The sequence below is a fragment of the Cupressus sempervirens genome, chromosome 1, assembly GCF_028749045.1.
Source record: "Cupressus sempervirens isolate cs-2001-9-10 chromosome 1, ASM2874904v1, whole genome shotgun sequence".
Classification (NCBI taxonomy): Eukaryota; Viridiplantae; Streptophyta; class Pinopsida; order Cupressales; family Cupressaceae; genus Cupressus; species Cupressus sempervirens.
In genome coordinates this window covers 395,776,002-395,795,317 of record NC_143118.1, presented here as the reverse complement: position 1 = coordinate 395,795,317, position 19,316 = coordinate 395,776,002, and the positions used below count along the sequence as shown (strand labels likewise).

Sequence of the window (19,316 nt, the reverse complement as noted above, 5' to 3'; positions counted from 1 at the left end):
AAACATAACAACAGGTTCTTTGATTTCTTGCTTCATACCTTCCAATAATTATTTGAACCACACAATGTTTGAGCAATTTATTGCTCTTGCAACATATTCAGCCTCTGCTATAGATTGAGATGTACAATTCTACTTTTTCCTTGTCCAAGAAACCAACCTTTTTTCAAGAAAGAAAACTCCTCCACTTGTGCTCTTTCTGTCATCAATATTTCCTACCCAATCTACATTAATGAACACCTTTAAATCTATATTTCCTCCAAGTTTATACCATAATCCATATTTTTCAGTTCTTTTTAAGTATCTCAGGATCCTTTTGATTGCCATCATGTGATTTTCTTTTGGTTTTGCTGAGAATCTTGCTACAATTCCTATTGCAAGGGAAATGTCTGATCTTGTGTGCACTACATATTTCAACTTTCCAATCATAGATCTATACAATATCTAATCCACTTCCTTTGATTCATCATCATTGGTAAATTTTAATCTAGTATATATAGGAGTTCCAACTAGTTTGCAGTCTTCCATACCAAAAAAATTTAGTATCTCCTTGATGTATTTAGATTGAGTGATGTAGATGCCATTCTTATTCTATTGAATTTGAAGACCAACAAAGAATTTGATTTCACCAGATATTGACATTTCAAATTCCTTGTTCATTTTTTTTGAAAATTCTTTCCAAAGATCATCATTTTCTATGAACAAAGTATCATCTACAAATATTTTTGCCAAAACAATCTTATTATTTGATCCCTCCTTTATGTACAAACTACTATTGTCATTAGTTCTTTGAAAACCAATCTAACTAAGATAGTTATGCAATCTTTCATACCATGCTCTAGGGGCTTGTTTCAGACCATATAATGCTTTATGCAATTTGCAGACCATGTCTTTCTTGTCTAGATCAACAAAACCTTCAGGTTGTTCAATGTAAACCTCTTCATCCAATATGCCATTGAGAAATGTTGACTTGACATCCATCTAATAAACTTTGAATCTAGCATATGAAAGTAAGGTTCTAATAGCTTCCAATCTTGCAATAGGAGCAAAAGTTTCTCCATAGTCTACACCTTCTTCTTGAGAGTATCCTTTGCATACCAGTCTAACTTTGTTCCTTGATACCTTACCATCTTCATTTAGTTTGTTTCTGAATACCCATTTTTTTCTGATCACATTTTTTTCTTTGGGCCTAGGTACAAGAGTCCATGTTTTTTTTCTCTCTATCTGTTCTATCTCTTCATTCATAGCTTCAATCCAACTTTCATTGTCTAGTGCATCTTTGACATTTCTAGTTTCAAAATCAGCAAGTGAACAAGTGTCTTTCAACTTACTTGTCATTGTTCCTTTTGATTTATCTCTAATGATCTGATCTGGTGCATGATTCTTTCTGACATACTTGGCTAACACGGGCTCCTTGCCTTTTGAATGACTTGCATTTTTATCCTTGTGTGTCTCAACTTCTGGTTCTGATTCTAGTTGCTTGGGCTCGGTAGATGCTAACTTAGTAGCTTTTGTTTGCAACTTAGGTTCTTGTAGCTCGGTAGGTACTGACTCAGTTTGAATTTCTTGTGACTCGGTTAATTAAGACTCTAGAGTTGAGGATTCTTGATTAATAGGTATACTTGGCATTGTATCAGGTTCTATGTAAAAAAATCTTCTGTAGTCTTCAGGTTCCTTTTTTTTTCTTCTTCTAGTCTTTCTGCAAACTCATCAACTTTCAAATGTGCACTTTCTGTGACTTTGTGAGTAGATAAGTTCAAACATCTATATGCTTTGCTTTTGCAAGAGTATCCCAAAAATATTCCTTCATCACTTTTTACATCAAATTTACCTTTTCTAGATTCTTTCAAAATGTAACATTTTCTTCCAAATACTTTTAGATAAATTACATTGAGTTTGTAGCCATACCACAACTCATAGGGTGTTTTGAATGAGTCTTTTTTCAGCTATACTTGGTCCAAGGTATGAACTGTAGTGCTGATAGCTTCCTTCCAGTATTTGATAGCAATGCCTTTCTCAATCATTAAGTTTCTTGCACAATCCATGATAGATCTGTTCCTTCTTTCTTCTATTCCATTTTGTTTAGGAGTTTCAGGTGCTAAAACCTATCTTTTGATTCCCCTTTCAATGAAAAAGTTATTGAACTTTTCAAATGCTTTTGATTTCTCTCTTAGGTACATGACAATCATCATTCTTGAATAATTATCAATAAACAGAATGAAGAATTTTTCACCAGTATAACTTTCAATGCCAATAGGTCCACACAAATCAGTATGCACAATTTCTAAAACTTCTTTAGTTTGATAGTTCTTCCTTTTAAAACTAGTCTTTCCCATTTTACCAATTTGAAAATTCTTGCATAGACCAACCTCAGGTTTCTTTATGTTAGGAATACCTTTTACTTTCCTGAATTTATTGATCTTTATTAAGTTGTCAATGTTTACATGACATAAACTCTTATGCCATAACCAACTATCTTCAATTTGAGCAATGAAACATGAACATTCACCAAGTTCAAGATAAAATAAGTTACCTTTTGTTTGAGTGCCTAATCTAATCAGCTTTCCTTTGCCATTCAACAATCTTTCTTTTCCATGCATAAATTCTACTTTGAAGCCATTAATGAGTAGTTGTGCTACACTCAAAAAATTATGTTTTAATCCTTCTACCCAATATGCATTATCACATACAAGCTCCTTGGTTAGTGAGATTCTTCACTTTTCTCTTATACAACAAGGTTCATTGTTACCAAATCTTACACTGCCACCATCATAGTCTTCAAAGTATTCAAACTTTGTTTTATCACCAGTCATGTGATGAGAACAACCACTATCTATGATCCATGTATCATTTCTACTCATATGAGAAATGATTTCTATTTTTTCATCATTATCAGATTCATCTTTCATGGTAATGTAGACAATTTCATCTTCTTCTTCATCATCAGAATCATTAGAATTTTTAGCCATGAAACATGTTTTCTTACCTTTATCCTTGAATGATTTGAAGTCTTTCTTGCCATTGTACTTGTGACCTTTCTTCTCATCTTTGTTCTACAGATTTGGGCACCTAGCTGCAATATGTCCAATTTCTTCACAAGAAAAACAGATTAGAGGAACCTTACCTTTGTATTTCCCTTTGCCTCTTGAATATTTTCTTGCTAGTAGAGCTTCAACCACCTTAGGATCACTATTTGAACTTTTTTATGATTCTTCATCACTATCTAATTGTGGATCCTTCATCTTTTTCCCTTTTTCTTTGAGTGAGCTTGGCTTCAAATTCTAATTCAATGTTCTTGACAGCTGGAATATAATTGTCATAATTGTCTAGCTCTTGAATGTAGTTAATCTTCCAACTATGGCCTCTAAATTTATTTTATAATTTTCCTCACATCTTCTTTCTTGAATTGTAGAGACTCTAATTGCATAAATGGGAAGTAGAGTTCTAAGAACTTTACTTATAACTGTCTCATCATTGATATCTCCTCTAGATGCTTTGACTGCACTAACACATGCTTTATCTCTTTCAACATACTTTGCAATTTTTTCATCTTCTCTCATCCTCATTTGATCAAATTTTCCTCTCAAACTTTCTGCTTTGGCTCTTCTCACATTATCATCTCCTCCATAGATCTCTTTTAGCTTATTCCACATTTCAAAGACAGTTTTGCAATCCTTGATGTCATCAAATTCTTCATAACTCAGAGCAAATGCTATATCTATCATCATGTTGTTGTGACTCTTCTTTTTCATTGATAGATAATGTACCAGAAGGTTCTTCATATTTTTCATTGAGGTACTTTAGCCCTATATCACCAATAGAAGCTGGATGAAGCCTCATCAATCCTTGCCATGCTAAGAAGTTGTCCCTATTAAGTCTTAGAATTTCCCTTTTGTAAGACATACTGATCTTTAGCTTAGATCCTTGAAATTTTTTCCTTTAAGCACCAAAGGCTCTAATACCAATTGTTGGAATTAAAGGTAGAGTAACTGAGAGGGGAGGTGAGTCAGTTACTCACAAAAATTAATCCACAGATCCCTTAGATGTCTTAAAGATCTAGTTACTACTGATACTCAGTAAACATAACAAAAATGTTGTAACTTGGTAAATTAAACTATTACTTATCTTCAAGCAAACATGCATGCAATTGAAAAAAAAATGAACACAAGAGACACCAGATTTAACGTGGGAACCCAATATGAAAAAAACCACCAAGTAACTAGTCACCAATTTTTCACTCTTTTGAAGTGAGCCCTATTAGGAGCCAACTCTATTAAAGGTTACAATACATACTATTAGGTGTGACCCTGTTAGAGGATTTAATCACCCTATTAGGAGTATCCTTGCTAGAGGTCTTTAGAATAATTCAACTAAATTGCACCTTGTTAGAGGATTTACAAAATGGTTATTAAACCAACTCTGTTAAGAGATTTGAAATCACTGCTACAATGGTTAGAAAGCAACAATGAATTGACCTAAACAAGATGCAACTAAATTTGCTGACTATAGGTCTCTATTCAGCATCATTAGATCCTCTTTGATCAAATATAGGCTTGCTGCTCCTCAATGATCTATGATCATCCTTCAAATTTGCTTCCACAATAATCAGTCTTCATATCACATTAATTCCACACACACTTCCACTTCACACTTAGAATTCGCAACTTGACCTCTTAATTATACCTTTCAGATTGTCAAGTAAGCCCATTTACATGTTACTTTTACCAATAAACCATACATCAGTCGGCTACAAATATTACTCTAAACAAATAAATGTTATTTCATAAAACAATGAAATCCTTTACTGGCCAACCCTGCTCAGCAAATATTGCTTCCAAAAATTTCCTAAGTTAACCTTCTTGACTCGGTTAATATTGCAATATTCATAAAATCCTTTGGCTACTAAGTTTACTCAGCAAGAACTGAATTCCTTCATGAGAGCTCGGTAAGAACTGCTTCTACCACATTTCCTTTGATGACCGAGTGAGCTCGGTAAGAACTGTTTCTGCCACATTTCTTTTGATGACCGAGTTAGCTCGGTAAGAACTGTTTACTTGGTAGATACTGCAAGTTTTCTTTACTAACCTCCTAGGCTTGGTAGATTCTATCCTTTTCCTTGCTGACCTTCTGAGCTTGGTAGACTCTATCCTTTGCCTTGCTGACCTTCTGAGCTCGGTAGACACTATCCTTTGCCTTGCTAACCTTCTAAGCTTAGTAGACTCTATATGATGACTGATATGACATTTGTGTGACATAAAAGACAACACAATTGAACAATTGTATCCAACATCTATATGTGTGCTAGTTTTACCTAACCATGTTGGTTGCCTATAATGCTCGATATGATTTGTTGGCACAACTGCATGGTATCTCCCCTTGTAGAAACCTACTCTCTCTCCCACCAATTTTGCACCTCCCCCCTTGGCCACCTCAACTCCTCCAACCCTCCCCACACCACCATCTATGCCCTTAGAGTCACCACCTCCACCACTATTCTAGCTCTCTTCTCCTACAAAGTGTCCACTCTCCCTTGAATTTTGTCTCTCTTAGACTCCATCACCTCCAATCTACCCTCCAAAAGCACTAACTCTAGATGTAGATCCCTTGGCTCAATCTCTTCTCTGTCAAGCTTTCCCTAGGTAGCATCATGCTCCCTTTGGAACTGCTCTTGCTCATCTCTGAGCTAGTCCCTCTCAAAGTATGTATCCCTCAGTAGCTTTCTCATAGCCTTGTGTGCCTATTATAGGGATACATATCTCCCTACTAGTCCATCATCCCCCCTCTTGATGATGACCCTTCTCCTCCTCCCCCTCCTCCGCCCAACCGGCCCCTAGGCCCCCTGTCCTACCTCCTATTGTGGCCTCTCCTCATGTGGCCTTGCATCCTCCTGCCTCCCCTCTTCCTGCCCCCTCTCCTCCTTGTTTGTGCTACCTCCCCCTACACCATAGCCTCTACTCAAGATCTCAGGCCCCTCACCTCATACCTCCTCCTCATTGCCACTCAAGTGATCTCTCTTGCCACCACTCCCGCCCTAGTCACCTATGCTTTCCCCATCGCCCTTGGGTGCTAGAACTAATCATTTGTAGCCCTAAGTGGACCCAACATCTGAAACCCCATTGAACTAGTCCCAATCCTAGGGTGCCAGATCTTGTCATGCCAAAAACCCATCTTTGTAAGGGTGGCTCAAATAGCACGACTAACTCTCTAGTAACTCTTTGATACCAAACTAGATTGCCTAGCACATCTTGTGGCCATCCAAACTATCATAGCACCCTATCTAGCTGGTACTACTTGGCTATAATCTCCCATTGACTAAAAATGAAATTTGATGATATGGTGTATGGAAACTACTATCTCTCCTTTGCTCATGGCTCGGAACCTATATACTACCTCCATGTCACTGCCTGGATCTCATTAATATGGACTCGCCAGTATTCTACCTCCTTTGTATGGTGGTATATTAGTGGATCTCCCTATTTGTATATCACCAGCTCATCCGGTTGCTTGCTTCTCCACCCTATTGGTCTAGAAACTATGATATGTTCCCAAGCCCAAGCTTGTAGCAGGGTTGAAAAGCCCACTTTCCTACCCTAGTGACACCTTATTTCCTGATATACAATCTAATTTAGATCCCCATATAACTCTGCCAACATTAGCAAGCCCATCCATCTAAGACTCCCTCATCTATGTTCTAGATGATCGTAGGAATTAATACCAGTGTAACTCTTGTCCCACCACTATTTCGGGAAATGTACCCCGACCCAATCCAAGTGCTCATCTAAAGAAAACTACCCCCTCCAAATCCAAAACTAGACTTCGGGCCCCACCAATCACTATACTGCCCACTCTCCTATGACTTCTCTATCTACCATCACTGGTGTGCCTCGCACTGGTAGTCGAAAGATCCTATAGACATCCTCCAAGGTGATGGTCATCTTGCCTATCAATAGGTGAAACATCCTTGTTTCATTGTCTTAGCACTCACACAACATTGTCACCATTGCTATGTATGTGTGCATATGTGGAAACCTCACTAGATATCCCAGCTTGATAGTGTCAATCCTAACCCAATCCATTGGTGGGAACTTCTCTCTAGCATGCAGAATCATGGTGCATTGCTCTTGCAACACTAATGCATCTAGTGACCACTACATCTAGAAAATATCAAACATCAATCAATTCTACTTTCCATTAACCCCTTCTGCATATGTTTCATAAACCTTCCTTTACCCCTCAAAATACTTAAAAAAACCTTTACCCACATTCCTACAAGTGGGATTGTATTCTCGTGACCCTTCCCTATCCCCATGTTCCCATAGCTATAGATCACAATGGGAACACATCTTTCATTTCCACCTCATAGGTCAAACCTTAACTCATTTATGCATTGACTTTATCCTATCCCACCCTTAGCCAATGAGATTGAATTCTGCTAACTAGAATGCTTTCTTGCATTCGAAATTGCTCTCTAGTGAAACTTGTGACCTAGATCTGCTTTCCTATAAAATTTGTAAGAAAAATTCACTTTCCTGTGAGAAAAGCTTTCAACCCTCTCTTTTAACCCACATCCTCATCCCTTTTACAAGATCATGATCCCACCAATCCCTAGAAAAATCACACTGAACTTGTGCCTAAGGGAATGCCCTTTTGATTTTTTAGGAATGCTATAAAATAAAAAAAACTAAAATCACAAGAAAAAAGTTTTAGTGCCTACCGATTGGTCTAGTGTCAGTTGTGCCCATGCACTTTGTACCATGTCCACCCAATGCTCCAATAATCCCTATGTAGCTATCACATTGTCTAACCTAGAGCTCCAAAATGACAATATCTCAATGTAATATGAGAGCAGTTTCTCCTTTCTAGCTCTGCTAGACCGTCTTATAGGCCCCCAATGGTGCCCTACTTTTGTCTTTGACCCCTCTAACCCCCATTTTCCCCTCTAGTCATGTTATTTTTGCAATTTTCAATCCCTCTACATCCTCCTACTCATTTTGGCTTGTTGTACCTTTTCAAGAAGTCACCGAGCCTCATCTGCTCTCGCCATCGCCTTCTTGAGGGGGCATCACATAGTCCAGTCTCTCCTTTTCTACTTGAGATTGGGGCAACCCTATTGCCTTAAAGATATTTTATTCATTTTTTATGTTCAAAATTTTTTGAAAAAATGTTGTCCCAACACTATGTTAAAGAGGGACAAAATGTAGACACCTAAATCTGATTACATTACTAAGTAATCTTATTTAGTCATCTTTTAGAACATTATTGATTAAATATTATTTATTTAACTAATTAATCTCCATCCTTTAGTTAATTAATTAATTTAATTAACTATAGTCCAATTGATAAAATCAAGTTACAACTCAAAGTCAAATTATCAATTAAAGCCTTATTCCTTTGTTAAATTAAATAACTACACAATGCCTATTTAATTTAATCCTAAATCCTCTTTTATTAAATAAATCAATTCATAAACCATTCTTAAACCCTATCATTATCCAAATCCAACTTATTCACCCATGCTAACCTCACTTAGCTAGCTAATTAACCTATCTCATTAATGCTAAGCCACCTACATCCTAATCCCCCTCCTAAACATGTGCACAACTTTAAACAAGGGTTAAGACTTTCTAACCCAAGCCAAAGTCAAAGTCCTACCCCATCCTCTCACATTCCTACCAAAGGACTTTAAGGCTCTTACAAAGCATTAATGGCTCTTTAATGCCTCTTTCATCCCTCTTCCATACTCCTTCTCCCTCATAACCCCCTTTGACCACCCATTTTTACCCTCTTTCCCTATGCAATCCCCTTGCAACACTTGTCACAAGGCTATGAATTTGAAGAAGCGCAATTCATGTGCTTCCCCTTCCTTACATCCTAGCCCTCCCTTGTATTTTCTCCATTCTTGCATCCTAGTGATCCATCTCACAACTCCTTAGCCTATAAATTGGATGCTTCCCCTCTCACAAAAAATACACACTTCCATGCTAATGTTATAATGCTATTTTGAGAGCCTAAAAACTACCAAAATACAATCTATAATAGAAAAATCCCTCCATACTCCCATTGCTAAAACCATTAACTCACACTCATGATCAACTATAAATCCATTATTTGAAGCTTGAAGCACACTTGAGCACACATCCACCTTCATTTGGACACATCAAAGTATCGAGGTTGCACTTTGGGAGCTCACCATACTTGGTTTGCATTCCTCTACAGTGTTTCCTTTAGTTTGTGAATGTTAGATTAACTTTGATATTATTTGCACACTAATTTCATAGCACTACAACTATTATACATCAAAATTGAATTATATGTACACCTACAATAAATTACTTTCTTATTAATAGCAAATAGTCACCATGTACATCCACTGAAGGTACCTTGATAATATAGAGTAATAAGTCCCTAAAAAGATTATCAAGATTTTAAAAAAAAAATACATACATGAATATCTTTATAAACTATTAAACTAATAATTAAAATCAAGTAAATTATTTCCTACCTTAGTCAATTCTTGAAAACTGGCCACACTTGTACAAACTCAATGATCTGTAGTATCAAAAAACATAGGAGTCTCTAATATAAGTAATTCAAGATTAATCATAAGTATTAAATATAGTTATCAAGAATACCTATAATTTTTTTCAACTCCACCAATGAATAAATGGTACCTCTAGGAAAGTTCCACCATGTCGTTGACTTTGTGGTGTCAATGTCAAAGCTCCAGCATTTAACTAGTGTACATGTATGTAATTTTTAAAGAAAATTATTCATAAACAAACATATTATTGATATGTCAATTATAGAGCATTAACTTACATATATACTTGTGGACTTGATGATGCTTCCATAAAGCCAAGTGAAGAAATGTCATCATCAACATGACCACTTTGACTCTTGATATTGATCATAATTTTTTTAACTCTTTTAGTTATTCATTAGTTGTTATGTAAATATAATTAAGTAAATCAAATTAACATGCAAATAAAAATACCTCAACATAAGTGACATAATGCCCACATTCATTGTCCAATATGAACATTGATGGTCCCATAATGGACTAATGCACATGCACAATAAGTTATGAGCCAACCATTCATATAATTACATAATAATCAAATTTACTAATTCATATGAGTAATTCAATATATACTCTTGGAGTCAACAAAGTAGTGTAAAATGGGGATAGCGGATTATTACCAATGCCACTAACACTATTGCCCTGGATTTTGAGCATACTGAATAGATAATAATTTAATTATCCATTCATTTATATATGAAATGTGATCAATTTTTTTAATAAAAGTGTAAATATTTACTTATCTATCAATGCCAAATGTCACATTGGTATAACCATCGACCATCAATCCACCATCCTTATCATCTCTATCGATGGTGCCAAATGAGCATTGAGATCTACATGACTAGCACATATGGCCCCTTCTAGACTGACACTAGTCAACCTTGACTAATGGAGTGGTACACTAAATGGGAGTTTGAGTTAGAGAACTATTTCTGCTTAGTGTGTCCACCTCTACATTTTCCTTCACAATGGAAGGAACACTAAGATGCTCCATCTAGAGCCTGCCCATAGGTGCCCTAGGTGCATTAGGGCCATGACATGCCCATGTCTATCAAATGATGACCCCCAACCTCTACTATGAGGCTTTAGGTTGTCAAAATAATTTGGCACCTCCCTAAGGATAAACTTACAATAGAGTTTCATCAAGAAACATATAGGGAACTCGTGATGGTTATAGGAAGGGGAATCAAAGACAATCCACCATCTATCCTAGAAGGTTTTTTTTTAAGGTTGTGATTCCAACACCAAGGAATTAGGAACCTCTTTGTTGTAGTTCTAAGTGTATCGTTTTCCCCTGGCTTTTAAATTTTTTTACAAATATCATATTTTCTGATTTTTGTCCTTTTTACATTTGCGTAGGACAATTTGTTTGTAAAATGGCATCTTTGTTATTTTCTATTATTATGCCATAAATTAAGTTGCCTACTAATTGTGTGCACATAGGTCAAGATTGATTCTAATTAATGTTTGAGGGTTTCCCTCCTAGGATTTGCTTGAATTGAATCTTTTAGCCTGCTAACTAAATATTCTAATTTACTTTTTCCTTTTTCTATTTGATTTATGAAATTTTCTTGTGTTCCAAGAGGAGGTATCTAGATTGGTGGAAGGAACTAGGGCTCATTTTCTTGATTGTTTTCTTCATTCTAAGGGTCTTGTGGAGGGTTATCTTCTTGCACATCATTCCTTCCTAGCAATTAAAAAAAAATTGTTTTAAATGCTTAATTAAACATAAAATAAACTCTAACAATAAATTGACTGAAATTTGAGATAAAATTAAATTTTAACATAAAAAAGAGGTAAAATGACTTACTTCTTTGATTGGTTCAGACTTGTTTCTATCATCGTGGAGGCATTTTTTGTCTGATCTGGGAAAATAAATTGTTAATAAAGGGGGTGTATGCACTTTGGAAGGGCTCTTAGCTCCAACAAAATTGTTGTACTGTGGAAAAAATGAGGTTTTGACCAGCTTTTTACTATTTTCAAGACATTTCTTGAATAGTAAACACTCTCTATAGGGTGGGTGTGATATGTTTTGAATTGCTTGAGCCAACATTTTGGGCAACCCTAACCATAATGTGTGCACACACTAGATAGTGTGATCATGTTATGGCTTGGATGGGAAAAATGAATAGAGTGGGTATCTTTTTCATCTCATCACACATCTTTGTGTAATTACCTTATGTCTCACCTATTAGTAGTAATTGTGCTTGTTTTCTACAAGAGCGCACATCTCTATTTAGTGGACACTATTGTAGCCATTCCCATACACACATGGATAAATTTTCACTTTTTTGTATGTTAATATTAGCTGACTTAATGGTGAAAATTTTCCTACCTAAACCTTACAATTTTTTCCATGCATATATTGATACACTAAAAAGAAGAAGATGAATACAAAGATGTTGTCATCATCACTTGATAGGTTATTCATCATAACCAATATCTCTTAGATGGTTGGAGACTTTCTTATAATAAGAAGAACCCCTACTCTCCTACTCATATTGTTCTAATAATTAAATAAATTGAGTTTTCTTTTCTCTTTGTTTTTAACTTCAAAAAATAATCTCATTCCATCTACTTTTATTTGAATAGCATATAATAGCATATAACATTTTCATTTATGTATAGAAAAGTAAATACCACTATTTGACACAAAAATATTGATTTGAAAATTCATACAATATTATCTTATGCAAGTAAAATTAATTTCTTAAAAAAACGTTTATAATTATAAATAAATTCCTTCACAATGAAACTATTGAAATTAAAATATTAGTTGAAATCCATCAAGCTCAAACAAGATTATTCCAAATCCTCCAATAAGATAATGAAACGTAAAGGATTGTTACCCTTAGGAGATAAGATCATAATAGGATTCAAAAGTTTGTTTATCTTGAAAGAAACAGATATCTGTTTTAAAACCATAGAGTGGTAAATCTCAAAGGTATGAAAATCAGATGCATCGTATGCTTCTCAGTTTAGATAAGGCAAAGCTTTTCCTCTCAATCAATAAAGAGAATGAATCTCAACCAGCCAAGACTATCTTTGGGGATTTTCCAGAAGAAATATATTCCTTTGAGTGTAAATAAAGTTTAAGAGTCGTGTTTCTGATGCAAAATATGATGTTGAAATCTCCGGAATAAAACTGCTCAATAGATTGATGGTTTCAATGGGATGAATATTATATGAGAAATCCTAAACAATTCTGTCTCACGTGCTTTGTTTTTTTCTCTAAAAGATTGTGGCTTGCAATATAATCTTTTTAAAAACAAATAATCAGAGCATAGTAGTAGGTGTTATTCATTCTGTTGCGAGTCTTTTCATGTTGTTTATCTCTCATGTTTTATTTCTCTTCCATAAACCTTTGGGTGCGTCATGACCATTAAAACTTCGATGAATGTTTTGTATTCATTTATCCAAAGTCTTGTATTCACATTGAGCAAGTCACTTAATACTGTTGGTGACCAAGACAGTGAGATCTTTAATACTATTTGAAAATGAAAGCTTCGTACAGAGGTTGCATATTTGTACTCCACCTTGTACTGCGGGAGTGGCCTACCAATAGATCCATACGATTTCATGAGCCCATTCCAAGTGGTGGAGGGAATTCTTTGTGGACATTTCTATGGTGTTCTAATCAACAATAATAAAAAAGTTGAGAAAAATAATATTGAATAGTATGAATGTTAATCCTTAAAAAAAATTATGTGTTGGGCATAGTGTAATTTTTTTTTAATTGAAATAAGGCAAATTTACAAAGAATAACAGCTACACGAGGTAGCTGGAAGAGAGATACAACATATAAAACAAATCACTACAAAACAACTGGCATTACATTGAAAGGACATAACGAAATACTTTGCAAAGGTCCATATGGCAGTCACTTTGAAGCTGATTCACTTGGTCTTTAAGTTGTTGCAGCTGAGCCATGGCCGACGGATTCCTTTTAGATAAATCTGATATTTGAGACAACAAAAAAGCAACCTGAAAAACTACATCAGAGTATAACATTAAGATGCCTCTTTCCTACAAATAATAGCCTGAAAAAATAGCACAGCATCTAGTTTTCCAAATATGTCTTAGGATAACTTGCCTAATCGACAATAACATCCTTATGAAGGCCAAAACCAAGAAGAGCTTCCTTCCAATTCCATTTATGGTGAAAAATAGCTGAAAAGTTTTTAAAGATAACATTCCATTGCTTTTTCACATAGGGGCAGTCCCAAAATATATGTTTCATATTTTTCGTATACAAACAAAAAGGGCATCGAATTGGTTGCACTGCAATGTATTTTAATTTGTCACCAATAGGTAATTTGTGGTCTAAAACCTTCCAGGCTAGCAATTGTGAATCCGTATCAGCTTTGGATTTCCAAACTTGTGCACTCATATTGATCCATCTCTTCATACTAAATCTACATTTCCATTTTTGATTGAGACGGGGGAGGATAGACCAATGAGGTAAGGAGCTCAAATATGCTTTCTTAAGTGGAAGATGGTTAAAATGAGATGTAGAGAACCATTTCCAGTCTTTAAAAAAGTTGCATTCTCTTGGAGTGCAGATTTTAATGGACAACTCAAGAAGAACTAGTGACTGTACAAATATGATAAACGGCTTGTATTTGTTATCTAGAGAAAATTGGTTTTTAATCTTCAGCCATGAAGCCCACTCAAAAGTACTTAAGTCCCAAATGTCCTTAAAGTTTGTCACACCTTTCTTGAACAAATAAGAGGCATGCTTTGGAAAGCAAATAGCAAGGGGTAAGTTGTGGTATTGAACCAGCTTGTTTCACCAAATGGAAGAAGAAGCAAAGCTAAAACCATGCTGCAAAGAGGAATCATTCCATTGAAGAAAATGATAGACATGTTGCCAAGCCTTCCAAATGGATTGCAAGGGAACAGAAGCCTTGATTTTAAAAAAAGGAGCCATGATGATCTTGTCAAGCCAATTGACTGCCTGCCATTTTTTATTTGCAACAGCCTACAACACACAATTATGAACAAGATTTTTCCATGGTTCATCTCCTTTAACAGCTCTTAGAATCCATTTTGCAGCGAGACACACCCCTTGAGTCTTAGGGTTAATAATTCCCAACCCACCCTTATGCCTTGGTTGAATGCAATGAGACCAAGAAGCACCAATAAATCCATCATTTCCATCCCATTTAGACCAAAGGAATTTTCGAATAAGTTTGTTCAATTCTTCATATTTCCTCTTTGATGGCATCCAACACAAGGAATAGTAAACATGAGAAGCAATGAATATTTTATTTGCAACTTGTATTTTCCCTGCTAAAGATAGGAATCTATTATTTCAATTGAATAATTTCTCTTTAAGTTGATTGAGAAACCACTTCCACATGTCTAAAAGAGAAACTCCAATACCAAATGGAATGCCCAAATATCTAGTGATCTCACCATGCCTAATATGCCTCCATTCCTTAGGAATCCACTCTGGAATCTGCTCAGAATGGGCCATCATAAATCCAGTTTTACTATGGGCCAACTGGGAGCCAGAAACAACACAATATAATTCCAATATATCCAACACATTATTTAGCTCTGCTTCAGAATTTTGCAAGAACAACATGCTGTCATCAGCAAAATGAGAGTTGATAACCAACTGATTTTGAGGAATGGAAATCCCTTTGATGAGATTCAAATGGCTTGCACCATGAAGGAGGTATCCCAAAGCATCAGCTGTAAGAACATATAAGAAGGGTGATAAAGGGCAACCCTACCTAATGGATCGCTGTAATTCAAATGGTGTTGTCAAAGAATTATTAATCACAATTTGAGCATTGGCATCCTGGAACAACATTTTAACATGTTTTTGTAATTTAGGTCCAAAGCCCAACCAATGAAGCATTTCAAGAATGAAATCCCAATGAATTCTGTCATAAGCTTTATCAAAGTCTAGCTTGACCAGCAATGCATTTTGCCCCGATTTTTGTGCCCATTCAATAGTCTCCCAAGCAAGCATAAGGTTATCCAAAATGAATCCGCCTTTAATAAATCTCGTTTGTTCAGGTCTAGCGATACTTTGAACCACTGGTTTAATTCTCATAACCAAGGCTTTTGCAATAATTTTATATGAAGTGTTTAATAGAGTGATCGGTCTCCAACCAGCAACAGTGTTTTCATTCCTCCCTTTAGGAATCAGTTTGATAAGTCCCCTATTAATATCATTCCCAAGGGAACCTTTGTGAAAGGCTTCCAAATAAAGCATGTAAAAATCATCCTTAATATAATTCCACATAATTTGATAAAATTCAGTAGGAAGACCATCCACGCCTGGGCTCTTGTAAGGTTTCATACAAAAAATAGCATGTTCAATATCTTCTAAGGAAAGAATGTGATCCAAATAAAGACTATAGTTGGGATCAATTTTTTGATGGATGTAATCCTTGACCATCTCTTCTAAGGCTTGCTGCACATCCATCCAATTTCTATCTTCCTTGAATAGATTCTCATAAAACCTTTGGAATGTTGTAGCAATTTCAGCAAGATCAGTATGAGTTCCAAACTCATCAGATATTGCACCAATTTTGTCCTTTTTATGCTTATAATTAAGATACTGAAAGAAGAATTTAGAACCTTTATTTCGTTCCTTAATCCAGTGAAGACGTGCCCTAATCTTAGCCCCTTGGCCCTTATAAATATCCAATTTTTGTAGCTGAGACTCAATGATAGCAATAGAGTTTTGGATATTTTCATTATAAGGATTGGAATTTAGCATTTTTCTAGCATTTTCCAGCTTCTCATGGAGAGATTTCTCTCTGCGTTTTCGTCTCCAAGCCATTCTTCGACCAAAGGATTGTAGAAAGCTCACACATTGATTCAAAGCAGAGCACCACCAATTAATCCAAGAATCCCCCTCTTGGGGTTTTGGTAGGGAATTCCAAATTCCTATTAATGCAGCAACACAATCAGGGTTCTTTAGATGAGAAGTATTAAGTTTGTAAGGCAGTTGAGATGACGATCTTGGCTTTTGATTAGTAGAAAGAGAGCAGATGATAGGAAAATGATCAAAAAGGGTAGTAGAGTAATCCACAAGCACCACGGACCCTACAGAGAGGTTCTCTAATTGGATATTGTGTGAAACATAAAATCTGTCCAACCTACTCATCTTCCGATCAGTACCGAATCTACAATTTGACCAAGTAAACCAATTCTCAACATTGGTGGAAAATTGATTGTGGATAGGATCCACCACTCCCAACAAATTACGACAATATATCCATTTATCAAATTCTTCTTTGCCAAGTTTGTAATAATTATACCAACTGCGATCAACATGATGCTCAACCATATTAAAATCCCCTCCCAACACCCAATCAACATTAGGAAGATTGTTCGCAATCCAATCCCAAAGAGATGTTCTATTTTTGGGATCATTAGGAGCATAGATTGAACAAAACCCTATGGGCTAACCATTGATAACAACACGCACCCAAACACAATAGTGAGAAGGGTCTTCACCATTGTTAATGACAAATTTAGCAATCCAAGGAGCCAAACCAATAACTGTCCCACCACTACCATCTCTATGTGCAGAATAAAAGAAAGTAGCTTCCTTCCAAGTATTGAATAAGGTAAATTTGAGGCGCTCATTGCTTAATTTGACTTCTTGAAGGAAAAGGACATCTGGTTTCCATTTCAATAAAGTCTTTTTTACACCATATTTTTGTTGAGGGAGGGAGAGCCCTCTCACATTCCAAGACAACATTTTGCAGTTCATGATGAACTTGGGTAAATGTTATCATCATCTTGTGGCAAAACCCCAAATCGATTTGATAGAGAAACTGAGAGCTCCTGATTCTGGCAACCTTCCATAACATGTGAAGGAGACCTTGATCTTTGGCGAGAACTAGGAGGAGGAGAAGGAGAAGTTCTTTTAGAAGACTTTTGAATGCTTGGAGAATTAGGTGGAGAAGGATCTGTAGAGGTGAGATGACTATTTGCAGCAGAAGATGATAGTTCCTTTCTCTTCCTGACAGTTATCCATTTCTCAGACATAATGGCATCTTTGTAAGTCCCATGACTCTCGGTAGATACAATAGGAGATGGCTGAGGCATGGAAGTAGGGGACAATGACTTAGTGCAGGGTGATGTAGGGAGTGATGAGTCTGCAACAAGTTTATCATTAGACAAGGCAGATGAATTATGCTTCACACCGTTTTGGCCAAGAGTTGCAATAGACTGGGTTCTGGTAACCCTAGGCTTCCTAACAGGGCAATCTCTAATAAGATAACCTTCTTGACGACAATAAAAACATGCATTGGGCTTGTTCAAATATACTATTGGCTACTCCAGTTCAAATCCTGGACCAAACAATCTAATATTTTCAGGCAAAGGAGTGGTCAGATCCATTTCTACACACACTCATGGGTGGACACGCAAGCTGGAAAATTTATCGGTTGGCTGCTTACACCACATGACTCTACCAAGTTGAGAAGCAATGTTTTTAAGAAAAGGTCAGAAGGCCAAATTAAGATATGGAAATTCAAGCCACATAGGATAGCGTGCATGGGAGGGGCCCTTTGGATGAAAATCAAATGTCCGGGCTTGAAGATAGCAAACTTGGCTGTAGATAACCCATGTCCCATATTGAAGCACTGCTTGGGCTTGCTCGACAGTTTTAAACATGCAAGAAACGTAGCCTTTACCTAGTCCTTTGATATTTTCAATATCCCATCCCCTGTTTTCCGAATTTTGTTTTTCCCATTTGTAGAAATCAATTTCGGAAGGTATCCCCTTTAAAAAAAAAAAATGACAGTTCTAGTTTGATATTTAGCAATATATTCGGCAACACCATCCGAGAGTTGGAACACAAGAGTTTTACCGTGATCTATAGCTAAATATTCATGCATCATTTCGTCAGTTGCAGGGGTTTGATGATCACTAGCTTGATCTATCTTTTTCTCAGCCACCGTCGAGGGTTTTTCGCCACACGCCTTCCCATTTCCCTCGTTATCCTCAGACGACTCCATATCTGCAACAGGGTCCAAGGATTCGCCTTCTGTTGAACAACCCATTTGTCTAGCAGTTGTTTTTAACCTCATTAGGGTTTCACTACTCAAGCCACTACCTTTTTTTGGTTCCAAATAACCAGTGGAATGACTAGCAGAAGAAAGGAAAGGATGCGGGCTGCTCATGCGCCGCACGGCTCAAAAAAAGCTGCCAGGAGTGTTTCGCATGGTCTGTGTCGCTGGTTGTCACTGGTTTTCGCCCTTCATGAACCTCTCCAAATCGATCAGAAAATTCAAATCCTGGGCATAGTGTAATTCCTAGGATAGTGTACTTTTTATTGTCATGTATAGGAAGGGATTGAGAAAAAGATTGAGAAAATAGTCTTTATGGGTGTTCAACTTTTATAATCATTTAATTTTTTTTTATTATAATTATTAAATAAAATCACATTATATCATTAATTTGATATTTTGTATTCAATATCTTTTAAGAATTTTATTGTCTATAATGATGATTTATTAATATGTTGGGTTAAGAATTTTTTATGATGAGAGTGGTTTGTAAAAATATCATTTAGAAGAATCTTATGATGTATTCTATAGTGCTCACTCAAGTATGACAAAGATTAATGTCAATCTTAAGAAAGCTTTTTAATGGTCATATAAAGAAGGATGTGACTACATATGTGATTGTGTTTATAATTTTTAGAAGTTAAAATTGAACATATGTATATTGAAAAGGAATTGTGTGCATGATGCAACCT

General features: G+C 36.0%; 1 protein-coding gene across 2 annotated transcripts; it reads right to left on the bottom strand.

Annotated features, from left to right (window-relative positions):
• Positions 1–13,283: 13,283 nt before the first annotated feature.
• LOC149577962 (uncharacterized) lies at positions 13,284–18,905 on the bottom strand. Of its 2 annotated transcripts, none has more exons than XM_089826844.1 (2): positions 18,426–18,905; positions 13,284–13,564 (listed from the first exon to the last, which is right to left on the bottom strand). In XM_089826844.1, the coding sequence occupies exons 1-2, from the start codon at positions 18,736–18,738 to the stop codon at positions 13,527–13,529; spliced, it is 351 nt and encodes a 116-aa protein (XP_089682970.1). In that variant the 5' UTR covers positions 18,739–18,905; the 3' UTR covers positions 13,284–13,526. The 2 variants fall into 2 exon arrangements, with proteins under 2 accessions (XP_089682970.1, XP_089682963.1); XM_089826837.1 differs by having other exon boundaries at positions 13,284–13,536.
• Between the last annotated feature and the right edge of the window lie 411 nt (positions 18,906–19,316).